This window comes from Symphalangus syndactylus, chromosome 16 (genome assembly GCF_028878055.3).
Source record: "Symphalangus syndactylus isolate Jambi chromosome 16, NHGRI_mSymSyn1-v2.1_pri, whole genome shotgun sequence".
NCBI lineage: Eukaryota > Metazoa > Chordata > Mammalia > Primates > Hylobatidae > Symphalangus > Symphalangus syndactylus.
The window spans coordinates 51,434,941-51,460,498 of NC_072438.2; the positions used below are offsets into that span (position 1 = coordinate 51,434,941).

General features: G+C 34.7%; 1 protein-coding gene and 1 long non-coding RNA gene across 4 annotated transcripts in view; one reads left to right on the forward strand and one right to left on the reverse strand.

Annotated features, from left to right (window-relative positions):
* Window positions 1-104: 104 nt before the first annotated feature.
* Window positions 105-25,168, reverse strand: GNPDA2 (glucosamine-6-phosphate deaminase 2). Of its 2 annotated transcripts, XM_055245423.2 has the most exons (7): window positions 24,743-25,168; window positions 19,971-20,132; window positions 16,182-16,283; window positions 14,996-15,178; window positions 8,888-9,072; window positions 5,740-5,914; window positions 105-1,091 (listed from the first exon to the last, which is right to left on the reverse strand). In XM_055245423.2, exons 1-7 carry the CDS (start codon window positions 24,915-24,917, stop codon window positions 1,030-1,032), a joined length of 1,044 nt encoding a protein of 347 aa, XP_055101398.2. In that variant the 5' UTR covers window positions 24,918-25,168; the 3' UTR covers window positions 105-1,029. The 2 variants fall into 2 exon arrangements, with proteins under 2 accessions (XP_055101398.2, XP_055101399.1); XM_055245424.2 differs by lacking the exon at window positions 16,182-16,283 and having other exon boundaries at window positions 24,743-24,870.
* LOC134732741 (uncharacterized) overlaps window positions 24,836-25,558 on the forward strand; it is a 239,310-nt gene continuing 238,587 nt past the window's right edge. For both annotated transcript variants that reach the window (XR_010116221.1, XR_010116220.1), the window contains exon 1: window positions 24,836-24,929. This is a non-coding gene — a long non-coding RNA (uncharacterized lncRNA). The remainder of the gene's footprint in view (window positions 24,930-25,558) is intronic.

Genomic DNA, 25,558 nt, shown 5'->3' on the forward strand with positions numbered 1-25,558 from the left:
GGCAACAAACCCAAAATACATGCAGGTTCACATGTACTATAATTGTTGGGAGTCGAATGCATATACTTCTTCAGGTTCACTTCTGGAAATAAAATTTAGATAACTTATTTATTACACGCTTTATTTGAGTTAAAGATATAAAACAATATACTTTTATGTAAATTGCTATGGCAATGTAGTTTACAGTAATTCCTTTTATATATACTTCGTATTATTCTTTTAGACATTTTATAAGGAATAAAGCTAATCGTATATTAAGTTTAACAATAATCAGAAAATATTCTCCAAAAGAATATCCTGAAGTGGATTGCTAGGTATAAAGCTCATAATTGTCAAGATACTTATATTAGGGACATGAACCCAAGTCATTAAATAAAAATAAGATATTTGTAAAAAAGTGCTATAGAAGAAGGTGCACAAAAAACATGCACTTACACATACTTTCCAAAAGGATGTAAACTGTACTTTTAGGCACTGTCATCTCTTCAAATTTCCTTTACCAACGATATATAGCACAATTTTTGATGTCTAGATGGTGCTGTAGGAAGATGACTAAGGCAACCACGTGCAGAAAAGCATGTGTGTGATGCACAGAAAATATAAAGATTGCATTCCAAAAGTGAAGGTCTGCAATGATAGTTTGTTATCTGAAAGGTTTGGAGTGTCTTGTCATTAAAAAATGAAATATATGCCACTGGAGTCGTATCACAAATGGTGCCTGATGTGTACATTCTACCTTTAAAATGACTTTTTAAACAGGCAGACATTTCTATGCTGTTTTATAGGTGGCTATGTGACTTCAATACTTTGTAATAAATAGCCAGTCAATCTTGAGAGCCAGCTACTTCTCTTAAACCCAAGTACAAGATATAAATATTCAAAATATGGAATGTTTAACATAGATACTCGAATGAAAAATGACAATCTTCAAAATTCCCCATGTTTTGTCATATTGCATAGCTGGAAATTCATCTACTACTTAGTAAAAAGTGCTCTGTTCATTCAAGCAGAATTTTGCTCCAGTCTCCTTCAATTTCCATCTTTCATACTGAATAGTGGATCCACAAGTTTATTGTGCACATGCATTAGACCTTAAAGAAAAAAAGCACAGTGCTAGTTGTTTTTGTTAATTTTGAACTATCTCATTTACTTTAGACAACAAAGTATTTTGTATAAGACACAGTAAGCCTGTTTAGTTCCCATCTTGATATAGTCAAGTTTATTGAAAAAGTACAAATAGAAATGTTTCAGAATGTCTTAAGTTTTATCTACCTAGCAAATACCAATTTACAATTATGTAACAGTGCAGATCTAGAATGTGTACAGGTACTTTGGGAGTAACCAGAAGAGCATTTCTTGTCTTCAAAGAGATTCAGCATGACAAATTTGAATACTGACTTAGATAATATGTTTTAATTATATCTAAAAGTCTATGTTGATCTTGATCCTCTGGCAGTTCCTCTACTAGACTCCAGCCAGGGGCTCAGAACTGCTGTCTCACTCTTAATACATTACCCTATCCATTCATCTGGCAAATTATTTTCCAATAGTTTAGCGTGTATTTATGACAAAGGTTGATTACAAAATCTACATTGAGGGAGGGTTACTAAAACAATACAGAAAACCTGTATTAAATCATTTAATTCAGAATAGAAATTTAGATTTTAAATCAGGTAGATTATAACTTTCATTTTGTAATTGGTACATATACTTGCAGACTGCTCTTAGCTATGGAAGCTGCTTAGGAAATAGCTGATCTTCCAGTTACTCCTGTTTTAATGCCTCCATACTCTATTTCTTTGGGGAGAAAAAAGTTCTAAAAAGGCTGTCTTTGACCCAATTAATGAACCAGAGATTTTATATTTTGGAGGGTAAAGAAATGAGTTAAATTTTCCAGGTTATTAAGAACATGGGAGGGTGGGGAAAGGCACTTACAATGCAGTTTTGCAGGAAATGGGATTACTGGAGAGAGGTTGCTTGTTAGTAAACAGATGTTCCTTGTCAGAAAGGCTGCAAAAAGGACTCTAAGATCCCAACTTTGAGAAAGACCCACTTTTAAGAGACAAGCAAAGAGTACTGGGAAGTGTCTGTGTAGTAGGAGAAATTCTAACCATAAGAATGGGACTCTAAAGGAGGGAAAGGGGAAGTATTCCATTCACTAGTGCTGCAACTGAAAGTGAGAGAATGCTTCTCAACAGCCTTCTTGAAGGTCACCTGAAACTTCACGTCCAGTAGGAGAGGGGACAACAAAGATAAGGGTAATATCAGCTGCATGACTTAGAAGATGCAACATTTTCCAGAGTATCACTTTGTAGAGGATCATTTTTCTACTTAAATAGTATTCATCTGTCATTTGCTAACAACTTTGATTATGGAAAGAATACACACAGCTTTAAAATACATGCAACTTAAAATATCAGTAAAAATATTAAAAATTCAACTCCTTTATAAAATTTTTTTCTTTACTATACATTGGATATATCTTTTCTAAATCAAATAGGACTGATTCCAAACTAGAAATAATTATTTTGAAAATTCTATTAATTGCTTTTTAGATATTAAGTCAAATATTTACTGTGACTTTAGGTAAAAACTGACAACTTTCTACATATGAATTTTATGTAAATAAATAATTGCTACTTAAGTCAAACAAATAATTCTTCTGATAAAAATGCACCAGACTTCCTGAAACCTTACCAGAAGAAAGGTTAAATGTCACAGATTCTAACCAATGTCTATATAAAGTAACTTTTAAGGTTTTGACTCAAAATGAACTCATTCTACCTTTGTCAAACTACCGAGGTGGAGCCTAAATACAAAGTAAGAGAAAAAAATTCATGATAATGATGTCATGAAAATATACTAAAAATCAAAGATAAAGCTGTTCTATTTAAAAAGCAAAAATGAAAAGCGAGAATGAATAAAACAAATCCCCAAGTACTAAACTTGTTGTCTTGTGATTAACTTACATCTTTCAAAAGGTATATACTGGTATATAGGTATATATTGAAATAAACTTGCATTTACTGACAATTTTTATTGTTTTGGATCTAGTTAACCTAGATCTTATCTAGGCACTAAATAAAACCCTTTAAGATTCTGGTCAGCACTTTTTAGTGACGACAGAAGAAAGGGTAGTGATGTGAATGGAATTTGAAGAGTTACGGATGACAATTACAGGAATTTACATCCTCCAGTATTTTGATATACTAGTAACTCAATGGAGGTATGAAAAGTATACAAACTACATTTGAAATGTGTTTATTTAAGAACATTCAATTTCTCTACCCTTTACTAAAATACTATAAAATGAGGCCCATATGTAGCCCAGAATATCTAAATTCTGTCTTCATATTGAAGGAGGTATCCTAACAGAGGCTGATACCTTGAAACCTCTTCAGAAATACAGACAGCTCCAAAGTGGAAAATACTGTGTCCTGTTTATGCAGTGCAGCTATCCTCTCATGAATGGTCTGTTGCGAAATTTTTTCAGAAGAGCTTACAATTAGATAGATGAACTAAAAGAACTAAATACATACAAACATCTACCACCCTTCTATTTTAAATCATCTAACATACGTCTGTATACCTTTTTTGGAAGCAGTGATTATGATATGGGAAAAAAAGCAGATGGAAATATGGTTTTGATGTAGATGGTATCATACCTGGAGTTTATTCTGGGAGGCAGTATAACAGAATAGACAAAAGCCTATATACTCCAGAGATCAGCCTGATTTTGATTTCTATTACCCATCTCTGCCTAAATATGCGCTGTATGACTTTGGGTAAGTAGCTTAACGTCTCTGTTAAGCCTATTAATTCATTTAAAAATGGGACTATGAGTACCCATTTCGTAACATTTTTGTGAAAAGTAAATAAGTGCATTTAGAATAGTGCCTGGTCATAGAGATACTGGCTATTATTAAATATCTTACTAAATATTCACCAAGGTATAAAAATCTGATAAAAACCAAACTCTGACAAAATTAGATTAGTACAGGGATTTATCTGGGACTTAATGAGGACTAGAAAATGGCATGTTACATGAATCTCCTTAAAACTGGAATTAAAATTTGTGGATAGTGAGGATTCCTTGTAGTCAAGAAATCTATTATTTGGGATGAAATCTGAAGGATTACATGGGAAAACAGTTAAAACTCCATCAAATACTCTTTTATTCACAAATCAGAAATTCTTCAGTTTTTCAATTTTTCAGTTTAATCTGATATATTTGTGGCTTGGTAAATTAGTAATTTAAATGGTAAAAATATAAATGACTAGAAATAATCTTTAAGTGTTAAGCAATAAGGAAATGTTTAAATTATGATTTATGTACTTGACTATCCATTAAAATGCTTCCAAATATTTAGTAAAACAGGAAAATGCTCATGAAACAAGTACAAAACTATATACAAAGCATGATCAGCATTTTGTTTAAAAATAGACTATTTTTAGTGCTTGCCAAATGTCAGTTATTTGTATAACACCTTCAAGATATTTGCCATATTCACACATTTACATGAAATATGAGTTGGTTTTCTTTGCATTGAATTAAAAATTTAAGATTATATACTTTATTTCTGAATATGAGATGCTATAGACTGTAAGACACACCATTTTATGTGCCACTGAGAAAAAAATGCTACCCGGTAAGCTATGATCTGATACCAGTTTTAAGACACAGTCCAACATCAGCAAGATCAACATGTATTTGAGCCAATCAAATATGGTAGCTTTTTTGGACCTTGTCTTAAGCAATAATATCCAAAAAGTATAGCTTTGATTTATTCAGTGTATTTTCCAATAGGCATTAAAATAAAAATACCTAGTTACTAGAGTAAAAAAGATTAAAAGGTATAATCATGTAGCAAAAGTAGCACACATACTACATACTTAGTGAATCACTGACCTATCTATATGATCAACTATATAACTTTTAATATCAGCTATGTAAATAGCTGGTGCTTTATGAAAATTACCTGTTTGTACAGCTTGCTTATATATGTGTAATATGTGGAGCTGACTCTTAAATCAGAGAATGGGTTCTACATTGGGTATAGGCAAAATGTCCCTGGAAAATCTCTTAAAACCATTACATCAAGCCTATGTGTTTTGTAATACACAGCCTGGTACAGTAAGGTTTCTGAATTACTGAACTAGACTACAGGAAAAAGCAAAAAGGAAAATCAACATGAAGTCTGGGCAATCAAACTCCTGCTTACTTGCAGAGTTTGTTCCACACTTTTAACATTTAGACATTATAACTTTAATATATGGGAATAAATTGGCTTAAAATTGTAAAGATTAAATTAGATAGTGGGAGATCTCTATTAGCCACTGATTAGGTTCTAAATTTAGGTTAGAGGGGAGTGAAGGAGAGGGATTGAGGTGGGACTAGTAAACATGAAAAGAAATCCAGAATAGACAAAGATAGATTTTCTTTTGGGTTATTTGGTCTTGTATATTCAATATGAAAGTAAATTATTAAACCTTGGATTTCAAGAAAAATTGTTTACTGAAAATAGACACTGAAGAGATTCTCTTCACGAAAAAAAAAAATAGGTACTACTTTGAAGATACTATTATCTGAGGTGAGAACTTTCCATTCCTTGAAAGAACCAGCTGTGTGTTGCCACTTTTCAATAGGTCACAGTGTGAGATTTAACTCCACAGTCACGGTAAGTTTTAATTGTCATCACAACAGATTATCTCAGTCGGCTTTTGAAATTCAGTGCTCACCTTTAAAGTATTTCACAGTTTTAACTCTTAATTCTAAAGTAGCATCTTCATCACATACAAAAATAGTTCGGGGATGCTGCTGGAAAGCAGAAACAGTCCACATGTGATTGACTCCTTCTTCTATTGCTTTGTACAGGGCAAATGCCTTGTGTGCCCCTGTTATGAGGATCATTACCTGAAAAATTGTGAACATCAATTGTTAAGACTTGTTTCAAATGAGTAAGAAGCTCTTTTTTAAACGAGGACTTCAGCACCAATATTTTTTCTGAGAGAAAGAAAAATACATAGCTCCATATAATAGTTCAAGGTATTTATTTCTACTTTTTAAGGTAACAAGCACAAAATGTTGCTTCTAGTTTAACAAAGCAAAACAATATCTTGTTATGGGGTATTAATGCAAACACTATAATACCTGTAATTTTTAACACAGTAAATGATGATGTGTAAAAGAAACCTAGGACAACGAAGAAAAACAAAAGGACTGTCTTGCAAAAGCAGAATTACAGATCTATAAATAATTTATACAATCTAGAATAATACACCAAGTTGCTGTAGTCTAGATAAGCAAAAGATACTATGTCAGAAAAGCAAAGACTAAAACAACAGATAATTTGAAGAGTTATCAAGAAAAGCCTGAAGAGCATTTCACTGAACATGTGCTATTCAAAGTTGACTCAGAATAAAAACTGGATTTAAATAAGGATTAGGGATCTACTTAAACATAGGAACTGTCTTATATAAGCACATATGACTGATATTACCCTTATAAGCTACAGAAAATCCAAGCTCTTGGTCCCCAGTCCCTAAATGCCAATGAAATAATGCAATGACATGTTGCAAATGTGAATGTATATGTGTCAGAATCTTCTCTTTATCATCTTTAAGCTGGAAATTGATCCCATTTAACACCTCATCTACACACATATTTTTGTAATGTAATCTTTAAACATTTTTTTCTCATTACAATTGTTTTAAAAAAGAATGTTAAAATTGCTGTAGTTCTAAAATATAACAAATTTTGTATTACATATTTTATAACTAGACCTAAAACGGGAGGAAATACTCTGCACTCTCCTTGAATTACATCAACTCCTTAGAACAACACTATGAGAGAAACACTATTCTTACTCATATTTTAAAGATAAGGAAACTGAGGCATATTCTGTAACTTGCCCAAGGTTTTGGTAAGATACAAACAAGTAGTTTTTTTCTACAGTGCATATTCTTAGCGATTAACAATTACATTACATTGCCTCTTGTAAAAGTTCTAACAATTAGACAATACGAGCTAAAAGTCTTTTCATTATTGATGCACACTCTATAAAAATAATGGGACAGGTGGCAAGAAATCTCAACATCAAGTATATATACTGAGGAAAAAAAAGACAACCAAACTTGTTGGTGAGAAAAGGTAAGTACATACCTGGCATTAACATTATGAAGGGAGTGGAGGGAAAGGAAGCTTAGTATAGGATGAAGAAATTCATTAGTGGTGTTTATCTATGGCTAAGGCATAGACAAAACAAATTGCTCTCTAAAGAGACTTGATCTGATATGTGATTAGTTATACCTGTTCTACTCTCAAGGAGATTATTTCTCATATCATGGGAAAGGACAGACTATATGGAATAATTTGGTATGTTTGTTCAAACTGCAGAATCCGTAAATTTAAAGAAGCAATCTAGGTGTGGATACCAGGTGATTCTTGTGTACACTAATGTTTGAGAACCAGTGCTAAGGCAGATGTTGCACTGATACGGCTTTTTGCTACTTAAGTGTAGCAATAACACTATTTTAAAAGGTTATGAAATAAGCTAATTTTAAAGAATAATCAACATTTAATCATCCCATAAACTGATATAAATGATTTGCAAAAATCTATAACCTGATATTAAATCCTCCACATCCCTTCTTGGTTGGAATTTTTAAGTCAAATGTAATTTTTAATAAATGAGGAAATTAGCCTGGGCAACACAGTGAGACCCTGTCACATCCAAAAAAAAAAAAAAAAAAATTGAAAAATCAGCCAGGCATGGTGGTGTGCACCTAAAGTCCCAGCTACTTAACAGGCTGGGGTGGGAAGATCTTTTGGGCCCAGGAGGTTGAGGCTGCAGTAAGCTGTAATCACACCACTGCACTCCTGTCTGGGCAAAAACTGACCCAAAGAAAAAAAAACCCTATTTGAGTAATTCTGTTTGTTCTAAAAATCAGCATAAAAACTGTATTAAAACTTACATCTTGTTAAATGTAATAAATCTATTACATAACTCAGTTTCATATTTTAGAAATAAGATTGCTCTAAAATCCTTTTTTCAACTTATTAACTGAAATTTCAGTCCTTGAAAGATCTTTTTTCATATACCTATGATTTTTAGGTTTCTCATATATTTTAATTGACAGTTCTATTTGTATGTTCAAGTTTAAATACAATTATATCAAGATAAGTTACTTTTTCATCATACCTTGTCTATACTTTTTTCCTCTGAACCTGTCTAATCTGGCTACCAGAAAGAACAGAGTTCTAGGTGTCCATATAATTTAACTACATGTAACCATGAACTGACTACAATTTGTTCTGTATTCTCGAGGAAGAAAATGACAGCCTAGTTTTAAAAAACTTAAAAATTACACAGGGTCTGCTGTTCAGAGCTCTTCCATGCTTAAATATACCAAATGTAGAACAGTTGCAGCCCTAGCTGAGTTCCTTTTCTGCTGGAAACCAACAGGGCTCTATCATCCTACATAACATACAGTCAAAAAGCATTTAAATCATCCTGAGAGCTCCAAAAAAACATGTAGTATAACTAGCATTGCATCATTGTCCCAACAGTCCTGTCATGAGACACCTTCAATAAAAAACAAACCATGTGATCAGTAAGATTTTAGGACCTCAAACGGGAGCAGGAATAGGCAAGTGAAGTAGTACCTCAAAAGTGGTGGTGCTTAATTCTTAGTTTACAGCTCCAAAAGACTTAATTGATCCCTAAACGTGTCAATCAGACTGACAAAACTTGGTTACTGAAAACTAGAAAACAATTTACACTGCAAATAGAATGCAATCAAAATATCACATTCAGCATCATAATCCCTCCAAAATATTAATATATTAACATCAAAAGAAAAACAGCAAAGAACATTTAATGCTTACTTCTCTAGCATCCATCACTGTCCCCACACCAACAGTTAGAGCCATAGTTGGCACTTTTGATAAATCTCCATCAAAATATTTGGCATTTGCCAAGATGGTATCCATTGCTAGAGTCTTTAATCTTGTCCTTGATACTAAACTGGATCCAGGCTCATTGAAAGCGATATGACCATCTGGACCAATTCCTTTCAAAAGAAATATACATACATATACACATGAAGTAAATAGGTTTCACAAAGTTCAATGTGTGTTAAAGAACAACAAGAAAAATCACTTACCTTGTTTTATACTTGAATTCCTATTACTGCATTAAAATATTTGTTTCTGTATTGATTCAACAAATGTTACCATGTTTTCTACATGTTTAGCAATGAGCTGGCATGATTCTAATAGTAAAATTAAGTATCACCTTATATTAATATAACATTTGATAATGTATAAAGCCCTTTCACATGCATCACAACAGATTATTAAATATTATTTAATAATCTTATGAGATGGTCAGATTAGCCATAACTATTTCCCTCATTTCTTCCACCTTTTTTAACATACAAAAGGAAATTTTGATGCTCAAGAAAAATAAGTGACTTGTTCAACATCACAACGGGGTAAATACTGAGACAGGACTCGGATCTGTCTTCTGATTCCTAACTTGGACATCTTTATAGTCACACTTTAATTTACTTGGTTGTAGTCCAGATAGGGCAATTAACTAGTAGACCTTTCTGTAGGATAGTTTCCTCGCTTATAAAAATGTGTGAATTGGACAAGATAATGTCTAGGGCAACAGTTGTTTGTTCAAATTTCTGACTGTAACCCTTGTAAGAAATAACATTTGATACTGCAATCTAGTATATATATACACATATACAACACAAACATATAAACTATAATTAAGACAAGAATTCTATGAAATCATACTTACCCTTACTAGGAACCATACAAGCTGTTTTCTATGACATTGCATTTCATTAACAAAAGGAAAATGTTGCATGTGACTGGCTATATTGATTTTACGATATAATAATGGGTGACAACCAGTTTTAAAAACACTGCTTTAAAGAGACTTACTGCCAACTCTAATATTCTAGGATTACCTCTAAAATATAGACAGGAATATGACATTCTTATTTGAAGGAAATGGAAGGTAATTCTTTTCACAAACTTAAGGATCTTTCCATGACATAAATAAATCGAGTTTTATTTATAAGTATCCTAGTAGCTAGTCACATTTCTGGTAACCTCAGCCAAAAAATAAATCCGCCAATTCCCTTGAGTCATTAAAATATCTTTTACATTTATATTCTGCATATTTACTTTAATGATATCTGTATTTTACTGACACTTAGCACACAAGTTTAACAAAATTTTCCAAGGCCACAAGATGATAAAATATGACAAAGAATAACCCAGTTTTGAAAAATGAAGAAATGAATACTGAAGCCAAGTACAGAATGCCAAAGTACAACAATTTATGAATTTTTAATATGGAGATATAAGGCCAGACCTACATGTGGTTAATATGCATTGACTGTTTCTACTATTAAGTATATATCTGCTTATAAATATATTATAGACATTAAATTATCTAGATTTGTAAAAGTGTTCTGTTTCTCCTCTTAGGTATACATATCCCTAAAATTTATTTTTCTCTATATATGTGTAAAGAGGGAAGGATGGGATCAGGAAAATACAAGCTTCAGGAAAAAATATGAAGTCTACTAAGATCTACTACTAGTGACCTCATGATGATTTGCACCTTATAGAAATGTACAGCTAAGCTGAAATTATGAGCAAAGATTAATAACAGAGGTGGGTCAAGATATTTGCTTGTTGGCTATGAATAACTGAGGTTCCTGATATAAAATTATTTTTTTAAATGTGGCTAATTCTTATTCAGCCTTTAAGTTAAAGTATCAGCACCTCTATGAAACATCTCTAAAACTCATTGTCTGGAGTAAATGTCATTCCTGTGTTCCTACAGTTCTAAGGGTAGAATGTACATGTACTCTTCCTGAAAGTAAGGGCTTTATCTTCATTACTATATTCTTACCATTTAGAACAAGTGACACATAGGACACACTTATTAAATAATGGCTGGATAAATGAATGTATGGTTGCTGTTCTTTGGTCTGCTCAGTATAGTTTATTCCACCTCCCACCTTGTTCTCTTCTGTCTTGCTCGCCTCACCAGAGGGGATGGAACAATTTTAATTTCCTATATCCCTCTTAGGTAAAGTGACTGTGGTCTAGAGATAAGCACTTGTCTCAGGCTGAGCCAATCAGAATCTCTGTCTGTATCTGAATCTTGACCAGGGATACAGTAAGGAAGATGGCATGGTGAACTGAAGCACTGGATGACAGCACTGCAGGGAGAAGATTGATGAGTTTCTACTTCTGAGATCTGAGGTTCTCTGGTTGTTTTTCCAAAGACTTGGTTGTTTTAACTTTTCCTTCAGTTTGTGAGTTACCCTAGAATCCTTCCAGTTAATTTACTTTTGATCCCATTAGTTATTTCCTTTTTCTAGCAAAGGAAAGAATCCAAGCATGCAACCAAATCAGAAAGTTAACATTTTCCCCACTGTCTTCTTTTATTTTTACTTTTTAAAAACACTATTAGGCTGGGCTCGGTGACTCACACCTGTAATCCTAGCACTTTGGGAGGCCAAGGCAGGTGGATCACCAGAGGTCAGGAGTTCGAGACCAGCCTGGCCAACATGGCAAAACCCCATCTCCACTAAAGATATAAAAATTAGCCGGGCATGGCGGCAAGTGCCTGTAGTCCCAGCTACTCGGGAGGCTGAGGCAGGGGGATTGCTTGAACCTGGGAGGTAGAGGTTGCAGTGAGCCAAGATCAAGCCACTGTACTCCAGCCCAGGCAACAGAGCGAGACTCTGTCTCAACAACAACAACAAAAAACCCAAGACACTACTGCCTTAAGATATTTTAAAAGTTTATATATTTAGATTTTATTGTAAAACTAGATTTTTAAAATTATTTATTTATTCATTTTGAGACGGAGTTTCACTCTTGTTGCCCAGGCTGGAGTACAATGGCACGATATCAGCTCACCACAACCTCTGCCTCCCAGGTTCAAGTGATTCTCCTGCCTCAGCCTCCCGAGTAGCTGGGATTACATGCATGCGCCACCACGCCCAGCTAATTTTCTATTTTTTTTTTTTTAGTAGAGACGGGGTTTCTCCATGTTGGTCAGGCTGGTGTCGAACTCCCAACCTCAGGTGATCTGCCCACCTTGGCCTCCCAAAATGCTGGGATTACAGGTGTGAGCCACCGGGCCTGGCCCTAGATTTTATTTTTAAAAATCCATGTTTGTTATCTTATTGCTGGGGTTACCTCAGGAATTGCATGATACACCTTTTACCCTTTCTCTCAACACGTTTGCCATCAGAGGAAGAATGAGAACATTTGAGTATGTATTTCCTCCTTTTTCTTTCCCTCTTCCCTGTAGGAAAGGGACCTCTGCTCTAATTCCCTGGAATGAGCATTAGCAGATTAACATTTTTGAGCTCTTCTCATTCTACTGTTTCCAATTCAAAGGGCAGGAGTGAAAAACCCCATTCTGGCTTCAAGCCCAAACTGCAATCTCTATTTCAACTTTACCTTTAATAAAGCTGATATTTTGATCCCATTTGGCACAGTTCTTAGAGTTTTTATTAAACAAACCCTGGAACAAAAGAAGGGTAGTCGTAAGACCCAGATGCCAATCCTCATCTAAAAATCCAATGATGATAAACCTAGATCAACAAATGAGATTCTTTCATGAATACATATCCAATAATAGGGTATCCCAAATAAGGAAAAGTTCAAAGAAAATGCAATAATCCTTCTCTCTCTCTGCACAATTATGTCCTTTAGATGGTACATATAAAATGTCAGGCACTGGATCATCCATGACTACAGTGAAGATGTTAATGTAAGAGGCACAGGAACTCTCTTAAATATATTTGGGAGCGGGGAGGAGCGCGGAAACAACTACAGGAAGCTTAAGACAAATTGGTTAAAAAACCAAGTCAAATTCTTTTTAGTGGTGTCAGTGATAAACATAAATAATTATAATTTATGCAACATCTATTTCAAAAGGAGAACTGAGGTGGTTTATACTGAAGAAACATAACCCCCTCCCCAAAAAAATTAGCTAAAAGGAAGTACAAAATGATTTAAAGTTATAAGGAAAGAGGAAAGTTCTACCAGACATCTTGGATAAGAGTTACAGGCTTAAACATTATTTTACGCTATGAATGCTTTCTGGAAGGCAGGCAAAAAAATCAAGTGTTCTTATCAGTGTTATTCCCCATAGTAAAATCTATTTCCTATCTTTGAGTCTACAAGAGATTTGTCACATGCCTACTTATGTAAGGTCAATAAATTAACAAGGGGGAAAGAAAGTCTACAAATGAAGATATTTTCAAGCAGTCACTTTTAATAATGAACCTCAAACAGCTAAGAGCCTTTTTTTGCATTATAGTAAATGAGTGAAAACATTTTTTGATATAAGCAGTTGAAGTATGTTGTACTCCAGTAATCCTACTAGATTTTGGTGTGGAGCTTAGAAAATCTAAAGATTAGATGGTCTATGCACCCCTGAGACACTCTCAAATATCTACTGTCTTAGCCTGAATATTGGAAGGTACAAATGGTTAATTATCTCAAAATTGAGCCATACGTACAAAGCAGGAGTATGCAAATGTTCTCTAGGATTACTGAAGTAATATTAGTAAATTTTATTTAAAACAGATAACCTTCTAATTTGAAAAGCAATAGTCTAACTTGGTTTCTTGCTCCAATAAACAACCATTCTATCAAGAAAGTAAATGTTATTGACTCTGCTAGGTAGAAGTAAAAACTGTCTTAAAGAGAAGATTTCAATCTCGCTGGATGTCCCTAGAGGAAATTTGGTAAAAATCCCAAGGAATTCAGTAATTCTAAGGGACAATTATTTCAGCATTTACAGTTGAGAGAGAAAGAGAAGACTGAAGTAGCACTTACGGAGTACCAACTATATACCAAGCACTGTGTAAGACATTTTATGTATGTTACAACATTATTCTCACAAATTTTGGAATGGTTAATATTAATCCTCTTTTACAAATGATGTACTTATACTGAACTTCAATAAACTTTCCAAGGTCGTACAGATACTAAGTGGCTAAAACAGGATACGATTTTACGTCTGACTTTAAAACCAAATTTCCCCCAATGATAATCAACTATCTCAACCATACTTGGCCACTTCAAGTATAAATTAACCTCAGTACAGCTCTATTGAAGATCAAATTCATGTAATTTTGATCAGTGTTCTATTAAGTTAATAATAAGTTATATACAGATAATTTGCAGCATTAGTATTTTTAGTTGAATATTAAAGAATCTGGCAAAAAAATCTGATTTTAGTTTAGTTGATGTTGTACTATTCTTATAGCAATTAGCTAGCTGTCTGTGATAGTTTATACTGATAATAGAAAACAGGAAAAAACTTCCTATTTTTAACTGTAGATTATGTATACACACACACATAAAAATTACAAGTGGAATTTGGTAAACATAATTTTGGAATTTATTATGACAATTATACAGCTTAACTCATATTAACTTAAGGCTGATAAGTAAAAAGTTTTACATCATTCTTAACTGATTACTCAGTAAGATGAAACAATTAAAGTGATCTACTAAAATCCACCTGTTCCTCATGCAAACGTTTAAACTGTTATTTGATAAGTAGGCTGGCTAGAGTTTTAAAGAAATAGTAAAAAGAAGCTATCATTTAGGTAAAGAAACATATTACTCATTTTGAAAGATGTGGTAAACCGTCAACTTTAAAGAGGTAATTATAAGAGTTTAACGGGGATTGGGATCTACCTCTCAAGGCATAATGTAAACAATTCCAGCTGTCAATTTGAAGATTAAGATGGGAATTTTAAGATTATTTTCTGAAGAAAATGAAAACAGGAATCAGTAGCAGAATAAATGCATATTACGGACAGCCACAGGTGCTCTTTACATTACACAATGGGAAGATTTCTTTTTTAAATTTAAAAATCCCTAATTCGAACACTAACAAACAGTTAATACCAAAAAGTTTTTACATACCTCCAACAAAAAGATCTATTCCTCCAGCTTCCTTTATTTTCTTTTCAAAAGCATCACATTCTGCTTGTAAATCTGCAGCATTCCCGTCAAGGATATGTGCATTATTAGGATCTATATCAATATGCTTAAAAAAGTTATTCCACATATAAGAATGGTAGCTTTCAGGATGATTTCTTGGCAGTCCTAAAGATGAAGTTAATAAAAATATAAGTATTCCCGAAATAAATCTAAAGTTTATTTTTCTTTTTAAGTCATAAGTGCTATTTAATATATCTAACTTCTCTATACCATATTAAATTTAAAAGCATTTTTATGTGGAATATATGATTATATGCCCAGTATTAATCACCTTAAATGTATGCATTAATTGATAAAACGTCTATGGAACACTATTATCTCATTTTATAGGTAAACAATCGAAACACAAGAATCTTTCCCAAAGGTCTCATAGTTCAGAAAGGAGTTAGGATTCAAACACAGAAAGTCTAGCTCATGTGCACTTAGTAACTATAGTCTTCTCAAACACAAAATTTTAACCAATGAAATTGACTTACATGTTAAGCTCCAAATAAATTAGTCATTCAAGTGAAATGATACCCATGTTTCTCCTCTATCCATCTTGTATGTGTGCAGATTATGTGGGATCACTTCTTTGGCTATCATTTATGCTACCATTAAATACACATTTCTATATTTAAATTTTAACACAGAGTTTCTATGAATCATAGATTTCAGGTAGGTAAGTTAACAATAAATTATAAAAGCTCCAGGGCTACCAATATAGCTTTTTATTTGAAAAAATACTTAACTAATTACTTTTACATATACATTACTTAGTTTATCCTGACAACACTGGTTTTATCTCCGCCTTAAGAAAAAAAGAGAATGAGAAATGTGAGTAGACTGGCTTAAAGTTACATCACTGTTGAGTGGCAGAGCCCAGGATGAATGCAGATCTTCTGATTTCTAGTCCTTCATTCCTTCCACTATTCTGTGCTACTATCACAAAAACACAGGTTTTTATATAAACTGACAATCTCAAAGCAGTACATTTTAGAAATATATTCATACATTAATATTATATTCAAAACACAAATTCAAATATACTAGTATTCTAAAACTACATTCACTTTATTCCAAATGTAACATATCCAAATAATAGTCAACATATTTAAGTATAGCTTACCTACATATTCATCCATATTAAAGGTCTTCACATATTTAAAAGAAAGGTGTCCATTCTTATGATATTCTATTAGTTTTTTATAACATCCTAAAGGTGTACTCCCTAAAAGACATAAAAATTCCATTTTTAACATGACTTAATAATCTATTAAATAAACTTTTTATTAACTTTACCTATGTTTTCCTTAATAATATTCTGTAGTTCTGATTTATTAGGCAATTATTAACTTAAATACATAATCAACTAACAAGTACTTTGAAATTTTGGTAAACTAGAATTTGCTGAATAAAGCTGGAAATCTGTCAATAAAAATTAAAGTTTGGAAAATTATCCTTGAGTTGTTGGGTACTGGGATATACTATTACAAATTCTAAGATTAGAAGCTTCTAGAGTATATACCTGAATTTTTAAAAATCTCCCTTTCTGAAAAAAAATCTTGAGTTCTTGCACAAATGATATATAAATAGGTCAAGTGTTGACCATTTACTGAAATCGAAAGGGAAAACAGAGTTAAATTTAAATATTGCCCCTACTTTCAAAATAGAATCTCAAACTGGCAAACATTGAGTAGGGACTTGAGCCTTACAGCTTTCTAAATGGAGCCCGTTTCTCATCTTTTGATAACTTCGGCATGCATCAGCTAAAATGTGTAAGGTGAGAAAAAGAAGTTATTTTTGCTTAAGATAGAACTTATAGGAAAGAGATATTTCATCTGAGTTCTTGATTCTATTGTTTTATAAAATTATAGTTTGATATGTGAAAAGATGGTGCTTCATGATATGACAAAATAAAAATAAATATATTTAGGCACTTGAGGATGGCCTTCGTCTTTGTTTTCTAAATTTGTTACTTTTTTTTTTCATTTTAATTTCAAACTAAAAGGCTAGATTGATTGCATTCTTATAACAAGTTATCTGGCCCTCCCAATCCTAGTTGGAGTACTGATTCCTAGTTAACCCACCACCACAAAACAAAACAGTGCAAAACAAAAGGCTGCACAAAAAATTCCAACCCAAGTATTATACATAAATCTAATAAAACTAAACAGTCTCTAACAAAAATAAATACAAAGGAAATTCAAGAATAGTAAAAAGACTGCCTCTCGTTTGAGATGACAGAATAGACAAGGCTATAAATAAATACCACACAAAGAAAAAAAGATTTTCTAAAAGCTAAGCACATATGTTATTTTAAATTATAATTATTAATTTAAAAATTATGTAGTAAAATTTTACGTTTCTCAACAACTATAGCCCACTAACATGAAACCTGTCTAAAAGATGGATAAATATGCTTTCCCTCTTCCTTTCTGGAAGGATAAATGAATCTCTTCTCTCTTTTAGTGTCAAGAGACAAGTTATAGGATTCTCTCAATTTAAGGATATTATGAATAAAAAGGTGAGCTGTCACAACAGAGGTGACAAAAAATTCATTTTCTATTTTGTAATCAATGTAGCTAAAAAAAGACTGAAGAAAAAGAACTGGTTAAAGAAACTTAATTTTAATATTTGCTTTGTAATAGTCATTACTAACACAATTTAGTAAGTACCTACTACGATTTATATAAAACAAAGATTAAGACATTTTCTTTCCTATAAGAACTCACAATATAGGGATAAGCAAGTACAAAATAACCATAACACTGGAAAAACATTATAAATAATCTAAAAGAAGTCTGAGTATTGCAGAACATCAAATAAAAAAGACTACAATCTTGCGAGTTGGAAGAACAATAAAAGAAAATGGCATTTCAATTCAGTCTTGATGAAGACTTTCATTTCATTTCAACGAAGAGGAAACTAACTCAGAACAGAGAAAAGATGGAGCTGGAGGTTCAATGATGACATCTGTCTACCATGTGGCTAGATGCTGTGCTAATGTTTTTATATATTACCTTGCGTAAAGCTCACAACCTTGAGAAACTGGCATTATCTTTCCCATTTTGAAGATAGAATACTGGGTCAAAAAGATTAAGGAATTTGCCAAATGTCATATGGCTGTGAAACCAGGAATTCCAATCTAGATAGGTCTGGTGCCAGAGCTCATATAGATTCCATTAAATAACATGCTAGGAATATGAGTGAAAGCAAAGCAAAGCAGCAAGCAAGTTCAAGCCTATTCTTGAACTGCAAGCAGTCAAATCTGCCTAGCCCAGTTCTGTGTAAGGAAATGGTGGGAATAAGTTTTGGGAAGCAGATCAGGCTCACAGCATGCAGGCCTTTAAATGTCACACTCATTAAGGTCACGTGAGTAAATATAAAATTGAACAGATATTGCGCAGAAATTGCGCTTGATAGGGAGATAATTACAATGCAGCCTGGTACTAGCAATTACCGACATGTATGTTCAAGTCTCAAAAGCAGTGGGGGAAGAGGACATAATTAACCTTGTCAATGGTCAATGAAGGAGAGTAATGGAAAATTTCAACAAAGTTTTCCAGATACTCCCTTGGCAGGTATATTACTAGCAGTTATACTACCCAAAATAAAGCAAAAGTTGTAGATCTAAATACACAAAAAGATGTTTAGCACTGCTGACATTTAAGACTCTCTAAGTCTTTCTGTCCCCCACTCAAATTACTGTTTTTTCTGCATCATAATTAACACAATGTCATTAACAGAGGTAGGCTGAGTGTAACGAAGGGTAACAGTATAGAAAGTATACAGAAACCACGTTCAACCCCAAGGGCTCACATATCAGAACTGAGGGTGCTGGGGGTATAGTACTGGTGTGTCCAGTGAAAAAAGTCCCCTTTTGCCATTCGCACCAAGATCTACTGTCCTGGACCAAAAGAGAAAAAGCAAAACAAAACAATCAACTTGAAGAGTACCATTCATGGAAATTACTCAAGTGGGAAAAAATTACAATTGTAGTTTTTATGTAATTAGCATGTATGAGGGGAGGAGCTGGAGAACATAGTCTGTTTAAATAAAACACACTTACGGGAACTACAAATTTATAGACTATTTACAGTATACAAGGGACTTACACATACACTATCTTAGCTGAATCTCAAAACAGCATCTTAAGTTATTATCCTTATCCTTCTTATAGGTAAGGAAACCAAGGCTCAGGGGTATAGAACAAATACCTTGTAGTCAATAAGGAGCAACTTTAGTTCCAGGTCTAACACTCTTTGTGAAAATCATGGGTCAAATAGAGTGCCATGAGATCAAATGACACCACCTGGTCGTTTTTTAAGAGAATGCTTAATGGAAAACTGAATTCAATAAAATATGTAATTAATGCTTCTCCTTAAACTGTGATGAAGATATATTTTTCACTTGTAATACATCCATAATAGAAGAAACAAATAGTAAAAGACTAATAAACATTACATAATATATAATTTATAACTTCTATATTAATAATGATTTATAAGGCAGATGAAGTTAAATTAAGAGGCAACAGTACATAACTTAGATACCTCTTAATGACTAATAAGAAAGCCAATCAACTAAAAACTGGTATGAATGGTAAAAGCAATGCTCCCCAAAACAAAGGACTACTAGAAAAATGTACAAAAAATACGAACAACACTTAAGTTACAATATTTCCTATTGCATTTTGGACTGATAGGTGAGACTAAATTTTGGCACAAGAACTAGTAACACATTGCAGATAGTAGATTTTATATATACACATTTTTCTGGCCTTTTATACTATGATGTTCAATTAGTGATATGGCAACAAATGAATGGGGAAAGTATCTTAAGAGAAACCCTTCAATTCCATCAGAATTAAATTTAGATAATATCAGAATATAAAATGGAAAAAGTAGTTAATTACCTGTTGGTAAACCCAGTGTAAAATATCTGTCCTGTCCAGGTTTGAACTGAATGATGCGATTACAGATGTATTTGGCTGCCCATTCACTAGCCAAGTCATAGTCATCAAGAATTACAAGCCTCATTACGGCGACACACAGCTTCCAGAACAATAAGTTCAAACCTGAGAAAAGTCCATTGTAGAACACTTTACATAACAAACAGATAATTTAAATTTAGTAATTTTTTAAAAGATGTAAATAATAGAGCACTGAAACAGAAGAATATACTGATGATTTTAAAAAGTACATTACTGAAGAAGGACATGCACATATACAATCTGAATTTTAAAAATAGTAATAGCTGTTCTCTTTTGAGCAGACACTGAGTTTAAGGCAGTGGGCTAGGTCATTTAAGTATAGTTAGCCTTCTGTGGATTCCATATTCGGGGATTCAACCAACCAAGAACTGAAAATATTCAGGGGAAAAAGATGTTTGTATCTGTATTAAACAGGTACAGACTTTTTTTTGTCATTATTCCCTAAACAATACAGTATAACAACTATTTACGCAGCATTTACATTGTATTAGGTATTATAAGCAATCTAGAAATAAAGTACATGGGAGTATGTGTGCAGGTGATATGCAAGTACTATGTCATATAATATGAGGGACTTAAGCATCTGTGGATTTTGGTATCTGAAGGGGGATCCTAGAATCAATCCCCAACAGATACTAATAGATACCCCCCACAGATACCAGGGACAAGTGCACATATTTTAATCCTTACAACCATCTTGTGAAGTAAATAAAATGCCCAGTTGTAGATGAGGAAATGGACTCACATAATTTGGCTAAGGTCACACAGGTAGTAAGCAACAAGGTCAGAATTCAAATTGTAACAATGGGATCACACTAGATATGTTATTTTTAATAAGAGAATTCAACAGAAGAAAAAGAAAACAAAGTGAACTAAATAAACTGCTGATCTCTGGAAGAGAAATTTCTTGACAAAAAGCAACTTTAGTTCCTCAAAAATTATTACAAAATTAAGAAAAATTATTATATGTATATTAAGAGATCAGAGTCCCTTACAAGCTACATAATTCTATTTTACACAATGTAGGTTGACTTATATCATGAAAGATGTGGAAATCAGCATTCTTACAGTAACTCATAGCTTCTGATATCTGTAAGACATATTGTTTTCCTTTTTTAAAAAAAATGGTATAAATTTAAGGGGTACAAATGCAATTTTGTTACATGGATATATTATTTAGTGACTAGGTCTGGGGTTTTGGTGTATCTATCACCTGAATAATGTACATTGATCTTAGCAATTTCTCATCATCTATCCACTCCTACTCCCCAACCCTTCTGAGCCTCCAATATCAGTCTACTTTCCATCACCACGTGTACACATCATTTAACTCCCACTTATAAGTGAGAACATGTGGTATTTTTCTTTCTGTTTTGGAGTTGTTTCACTTAAGATGATAGCCTCCAGTTCCACTCATGTTACTGCAAAGGACATGATTTCATTTTCAATGGCTGAATTTCACAGTGTATATATACCACATTTTCTTTATTCAATCATTCATTGATGGACACTCAGGTTGATTTCTTATCTTTGCTACTGCTGTTATTGGAAGGAAGGTCATGAGCGTGAGGTGTCCAGTTCCTTGGCATTTTGAACAAAGAACTGCACAAAATAATGAAACACAGGAATGAAGCAGTGAAAGCAGGGATACTGAAGCAAGAAAGCACTCCACAGGGTGGGAGTGGGCCCAAGCAAGCGGCTCAAGGATCCGGTTACAAAGTTTTCTGGGTTTTAAGTACTCCTTTTGAGGTCCCTTGTCGGTTACCCCTTATTTGCATGAAGGATTTGGTCCGTGACTAATTAAAGGCTGAGGTGAATTGGCTCCCTATGCAGATGAAGGGATGGCTCATGCTTGGTCCACGGACAATCCAAGGGACTTTACCCTTCCATCTGAGAGGTGGTGGAAGGCAGTCGATTGTAGAGAGAGTAGCCTTTGGTCCTTTGCTACTTGGGCACGGGGAGATGGGTTTTTTTCCTTTTGGTTTAGCTTTAGGAAGTTTGTGTTAATTGGTTAACTGGCTGTAGGTTACCTGCCCCCAGACGCAGGTGTTTTCCCTTTGCTACTTGGGCATGGGGAGATGGGTTTTTTCCTTTTGGTTTAGCCTTAGGAAGTTTGCGTTAATTGGTTAACTGGCTTTAGGTTGCCTGCCCCCAGACGCAGGTGTTTTCTCTTTTAGGAAGTCAGCACAAATTGGCCTTAGATTGTCTGCCCCCAGACGCAGGTGTTTTCTCTTTTAGGAAGTCAGCACAAATTGGCCTTAGATTTTCTGCCCCCAGACGCAGGTGTTTTCTCTTTTAGGAAGTCAGCACAGATTGGCCTTAGATTTTCTGCCCCCAGACCTTGGTGTTTTCCTTTGATTCAGCTTTAGGAAGTCAGCACGAATTGGCCTTAAGTTCCCTGCCTCCAGACCATATTCTACTGCCTCACTGTGAATAGTGCTGAGGTAAAAATGAGTGCGGGTATCTTTTTGATATAACGAATTATTTTCCTTTGGGTAGATACCCAGTAGTGAGACTGCCTGATCAAATGGTAGTTCTATTTTTAGTTCTTTGCGAAATCTTCATACTCTTTTCTATAGAAGTTGAAATGTCATTACCACCAATAGTTTATAAACTTCCCCTTATAACATTTACTCAACATTCTATAACAATTCCTATAATTCTTAGATTTTTAATTCTTAATTTTATATTTAAATGGATCAGTCACCAATACCAAGCTTTTTATAACATGGTTTCAGCATTCCTGAGTTTTGTACCTACACACTTTACATAGAGTAATAAGTCAAATTTTCTAAATTAATGACATTAAAAGGTCTTATTAAAATAAATGTAAGGAATCTAAATGTCTTTAAGAAGGTAACAGTTTCGAATTCTGACACAACAACAAAAATTTATGGTCACCATGATCTAGAATTCTGGCCCGATAACAATAATTTATTTACAGAAAATAAATTATATAGTAAGTCATAAATTCAGTCCAACAAATGGACTCGGCCTCTACTTAAATATAATCCATAATCTAATGTCAAATACAATTTTAGAGTTAAACCAAAGAATCAGAAACAATTATTGGCTGTAATTACCATCAAAAGATATATTTATTTCTAACAAGAATATATGGCCAGCTGATTGTTAATAAAACGGAAAAAAAAAGTAAGGAGGACGAGAGGCATTAGAGCTTTCCAACGTCTTCTGCATCCTGGGCATGTTATTTTTCTCAGCTCAACACACACACGTTTGAAGACCTATTATCTACTAAGCACTATGCTAGGTTCTGTAGACACAAAAATGATCAAGAACTCTATTGTCAAAGGGCTTAGAATCACTTAATTGTCTCTGAGGTGGAAATTATTATTCTCACTCTTCAGATACAGAAAACTGCAACTACGAGAAGTTTATTGCTGATGTTAAAAAGTGGCCCGGGGAGCTGGCTTTAAAACTAAATGTATCTCACTCAAAGAGCCATATATTCTTGTTAGAAATAAATATATCTTTTGATGGTCATTACAGCCAATAATTATTTCTGATTCTTTGGTTTAAGATGTCTTATCGGTTGAGAATCACTTAGGATGCTAGTTAAAAAAATACAGATTCTCAGGTCCCTCTCCCTAGACACAGTGTTTCAAAAGATCTGAAATGAAGTCCAAGGAATCTCTGCTTTTGCAAATTATCACAGGAGATATTCATAATCAGGTGAAATTTGTTAAGAACACCACACACCTCACTGAAACGAAGTTTAAGCAGGTCTCTCAGACCAACGTACAGGCAACTTTTTGTTTTCTTAAACTCTCTGGAGGGCGCAGAGTCACCTCCAGAAGTCCCAAATGAATCCCTTCACCCAGAGGAAAGAATTTCTTCACCACATTTAAGTTTTTAAGATTTGACTTTTCCAGTTTCTGCCAATCCTCAGAGATCCAAACTATTGGCCAAAAATCCTCAGAGATCCAAACTACTGTGGCCTTATGCAATTCTCTGGCATCACGAGAAGACAGCATTAAAAAACAACAGAGCACTACCCTTTCCCTCGTCTTCCTTCAGGTGCTGATTCATTTTGGATGTGCATCGCTAGGAAAAAGGGCTGCTGAATATAAATCGCAAAACTTCAGTGCTGGATGACAACTTCTACACCCGTGAAGTTACACGGCTAGTTAATGGCGGGGCCAGGACCAGAATCTACACTTGCAGAACCTCTGCTCCGAGCTTTTCCCTAGTCAACCTGACCTGACCTGAAACGGTAAGGGTGGCCTGGCCGCGCGTGTGGGACCGACCCGAGGAAGGACGAGAGACAGCAGAGAAGGCTGTGGTTCCTGCCCGGGAGGCAGGGGCTGCAGATCCCCCTCAGCTGCGCGTTTGCCTTGCCCTCACTCTGCAAAGGACAGCGAATGCAAATAAGGATGACTGTTAGGAATTTTTAACGAGTGTAGAGAGAGGTGTCAGGAGGAAGCCGCAAGAGAGGAGAGGACAGGGACGCCTTCTCCCGTAGGCACAAATCCGGAGAGGACAACCAGGTCCGCGAGGGGCAGGACGGGAGACCTCAGGCGCCCCCAGCCTCGAGGTTCCTGAGACCCCATTCCGCCCCGGCCCGGCGTCCCCGTCTCAGCACAAAGCCCACACAGAGCGAAGTCGCCTTCGAGTCCCCTAGCCCAAGTCCCCTTCTTGGCGCCCTCCCCCACTCCACCCCTCGCTAAACTTACCGGCAGACTCAATGGTTCTTCCGACGCTGGAACAGCGGGAACAAGCAACACCCAATGACCCGCGAGCGACCCCACCCGACCAGTGGAGCGCGAATCCCACGGACCCGGATGCAGATAAAGGCGCAGGAAGGAACCGCGGCGCGGCTGGCGGGCGCTGCGCATGCGCGCTGCCCATAGAACTCCTGAGGTGAGATCGGAGGAGGTTGGTCCGAGTGCGGTGCGGCGGGGCTCTCTTCCTGCTTGGAAGAACGCGGTTTTTGGGGCATCACTTTACCGCTACTTTCCCCTCCCCCCCATCTTTCAGAGAGGGATTTGCTGTAGATTCTTTACGCTTATGAGATTTCGTATGTAGGACCGTAGTGCTCACACATATTTTGTTGCTTATGTTGCTGTTTGGCAACATGAATATATTTGCCATTTATGAATACATTTGTCTCTCTACTCCAAGCTATTGAATGCATATTTGCAAACGCATTGACAGATAAGCGTCTTGTGTCAAAAAACCCATCAAAGTCAAGTTTGCAAAAGGGCAAACAGTACCATGGGAAATCGGGAGCGTCTCAGTAAGATAAAACAGACTATAATAGGGTACTGGCTTTTGCTGAATGAGTCTAAAAACGGGATAGGGGAAGCTGGAATCACCCTTGAGCTGGGTATCACAGATGTTTATACAGGAGTGGGAAGGAATTGGGCTGTGGAAATTATTGTAAAGAAAGCAGCGATTATTCAAAAGGAGAAAAGTGTGTTGTGTCTTCACCATGTTCCATCAGGAACACTGTTCCATTAAGAACACTGTTTAGGGTTCTGTTAGGAACA

Excerpts from the sequence above, each read along its gene's own strand:
- GNPDA2 (XM_055245423.2), bottom strand. The coding sequence starts at position 24,917 with ATGGGCAGCGCGCATGCGCAGCGCCCGCCAGCCGCGCCGCGGTTCCTT. Across the intron at positions 15,179-16,181 it reads TAATATGGATGAATATGTAG|GACTGCCAAGAAATCATCCT; the intron begins GTAAGCTATACT and ends CTTCATCTTTAG. Across the intron at positions 9,073-14,995 it reads AATAGATCTTTTTGTTGGAG|GAATTGGTCCAGATGGTCAT; the intron begins GTATGTAAAAAC and ends TTCTTTTGAAAG.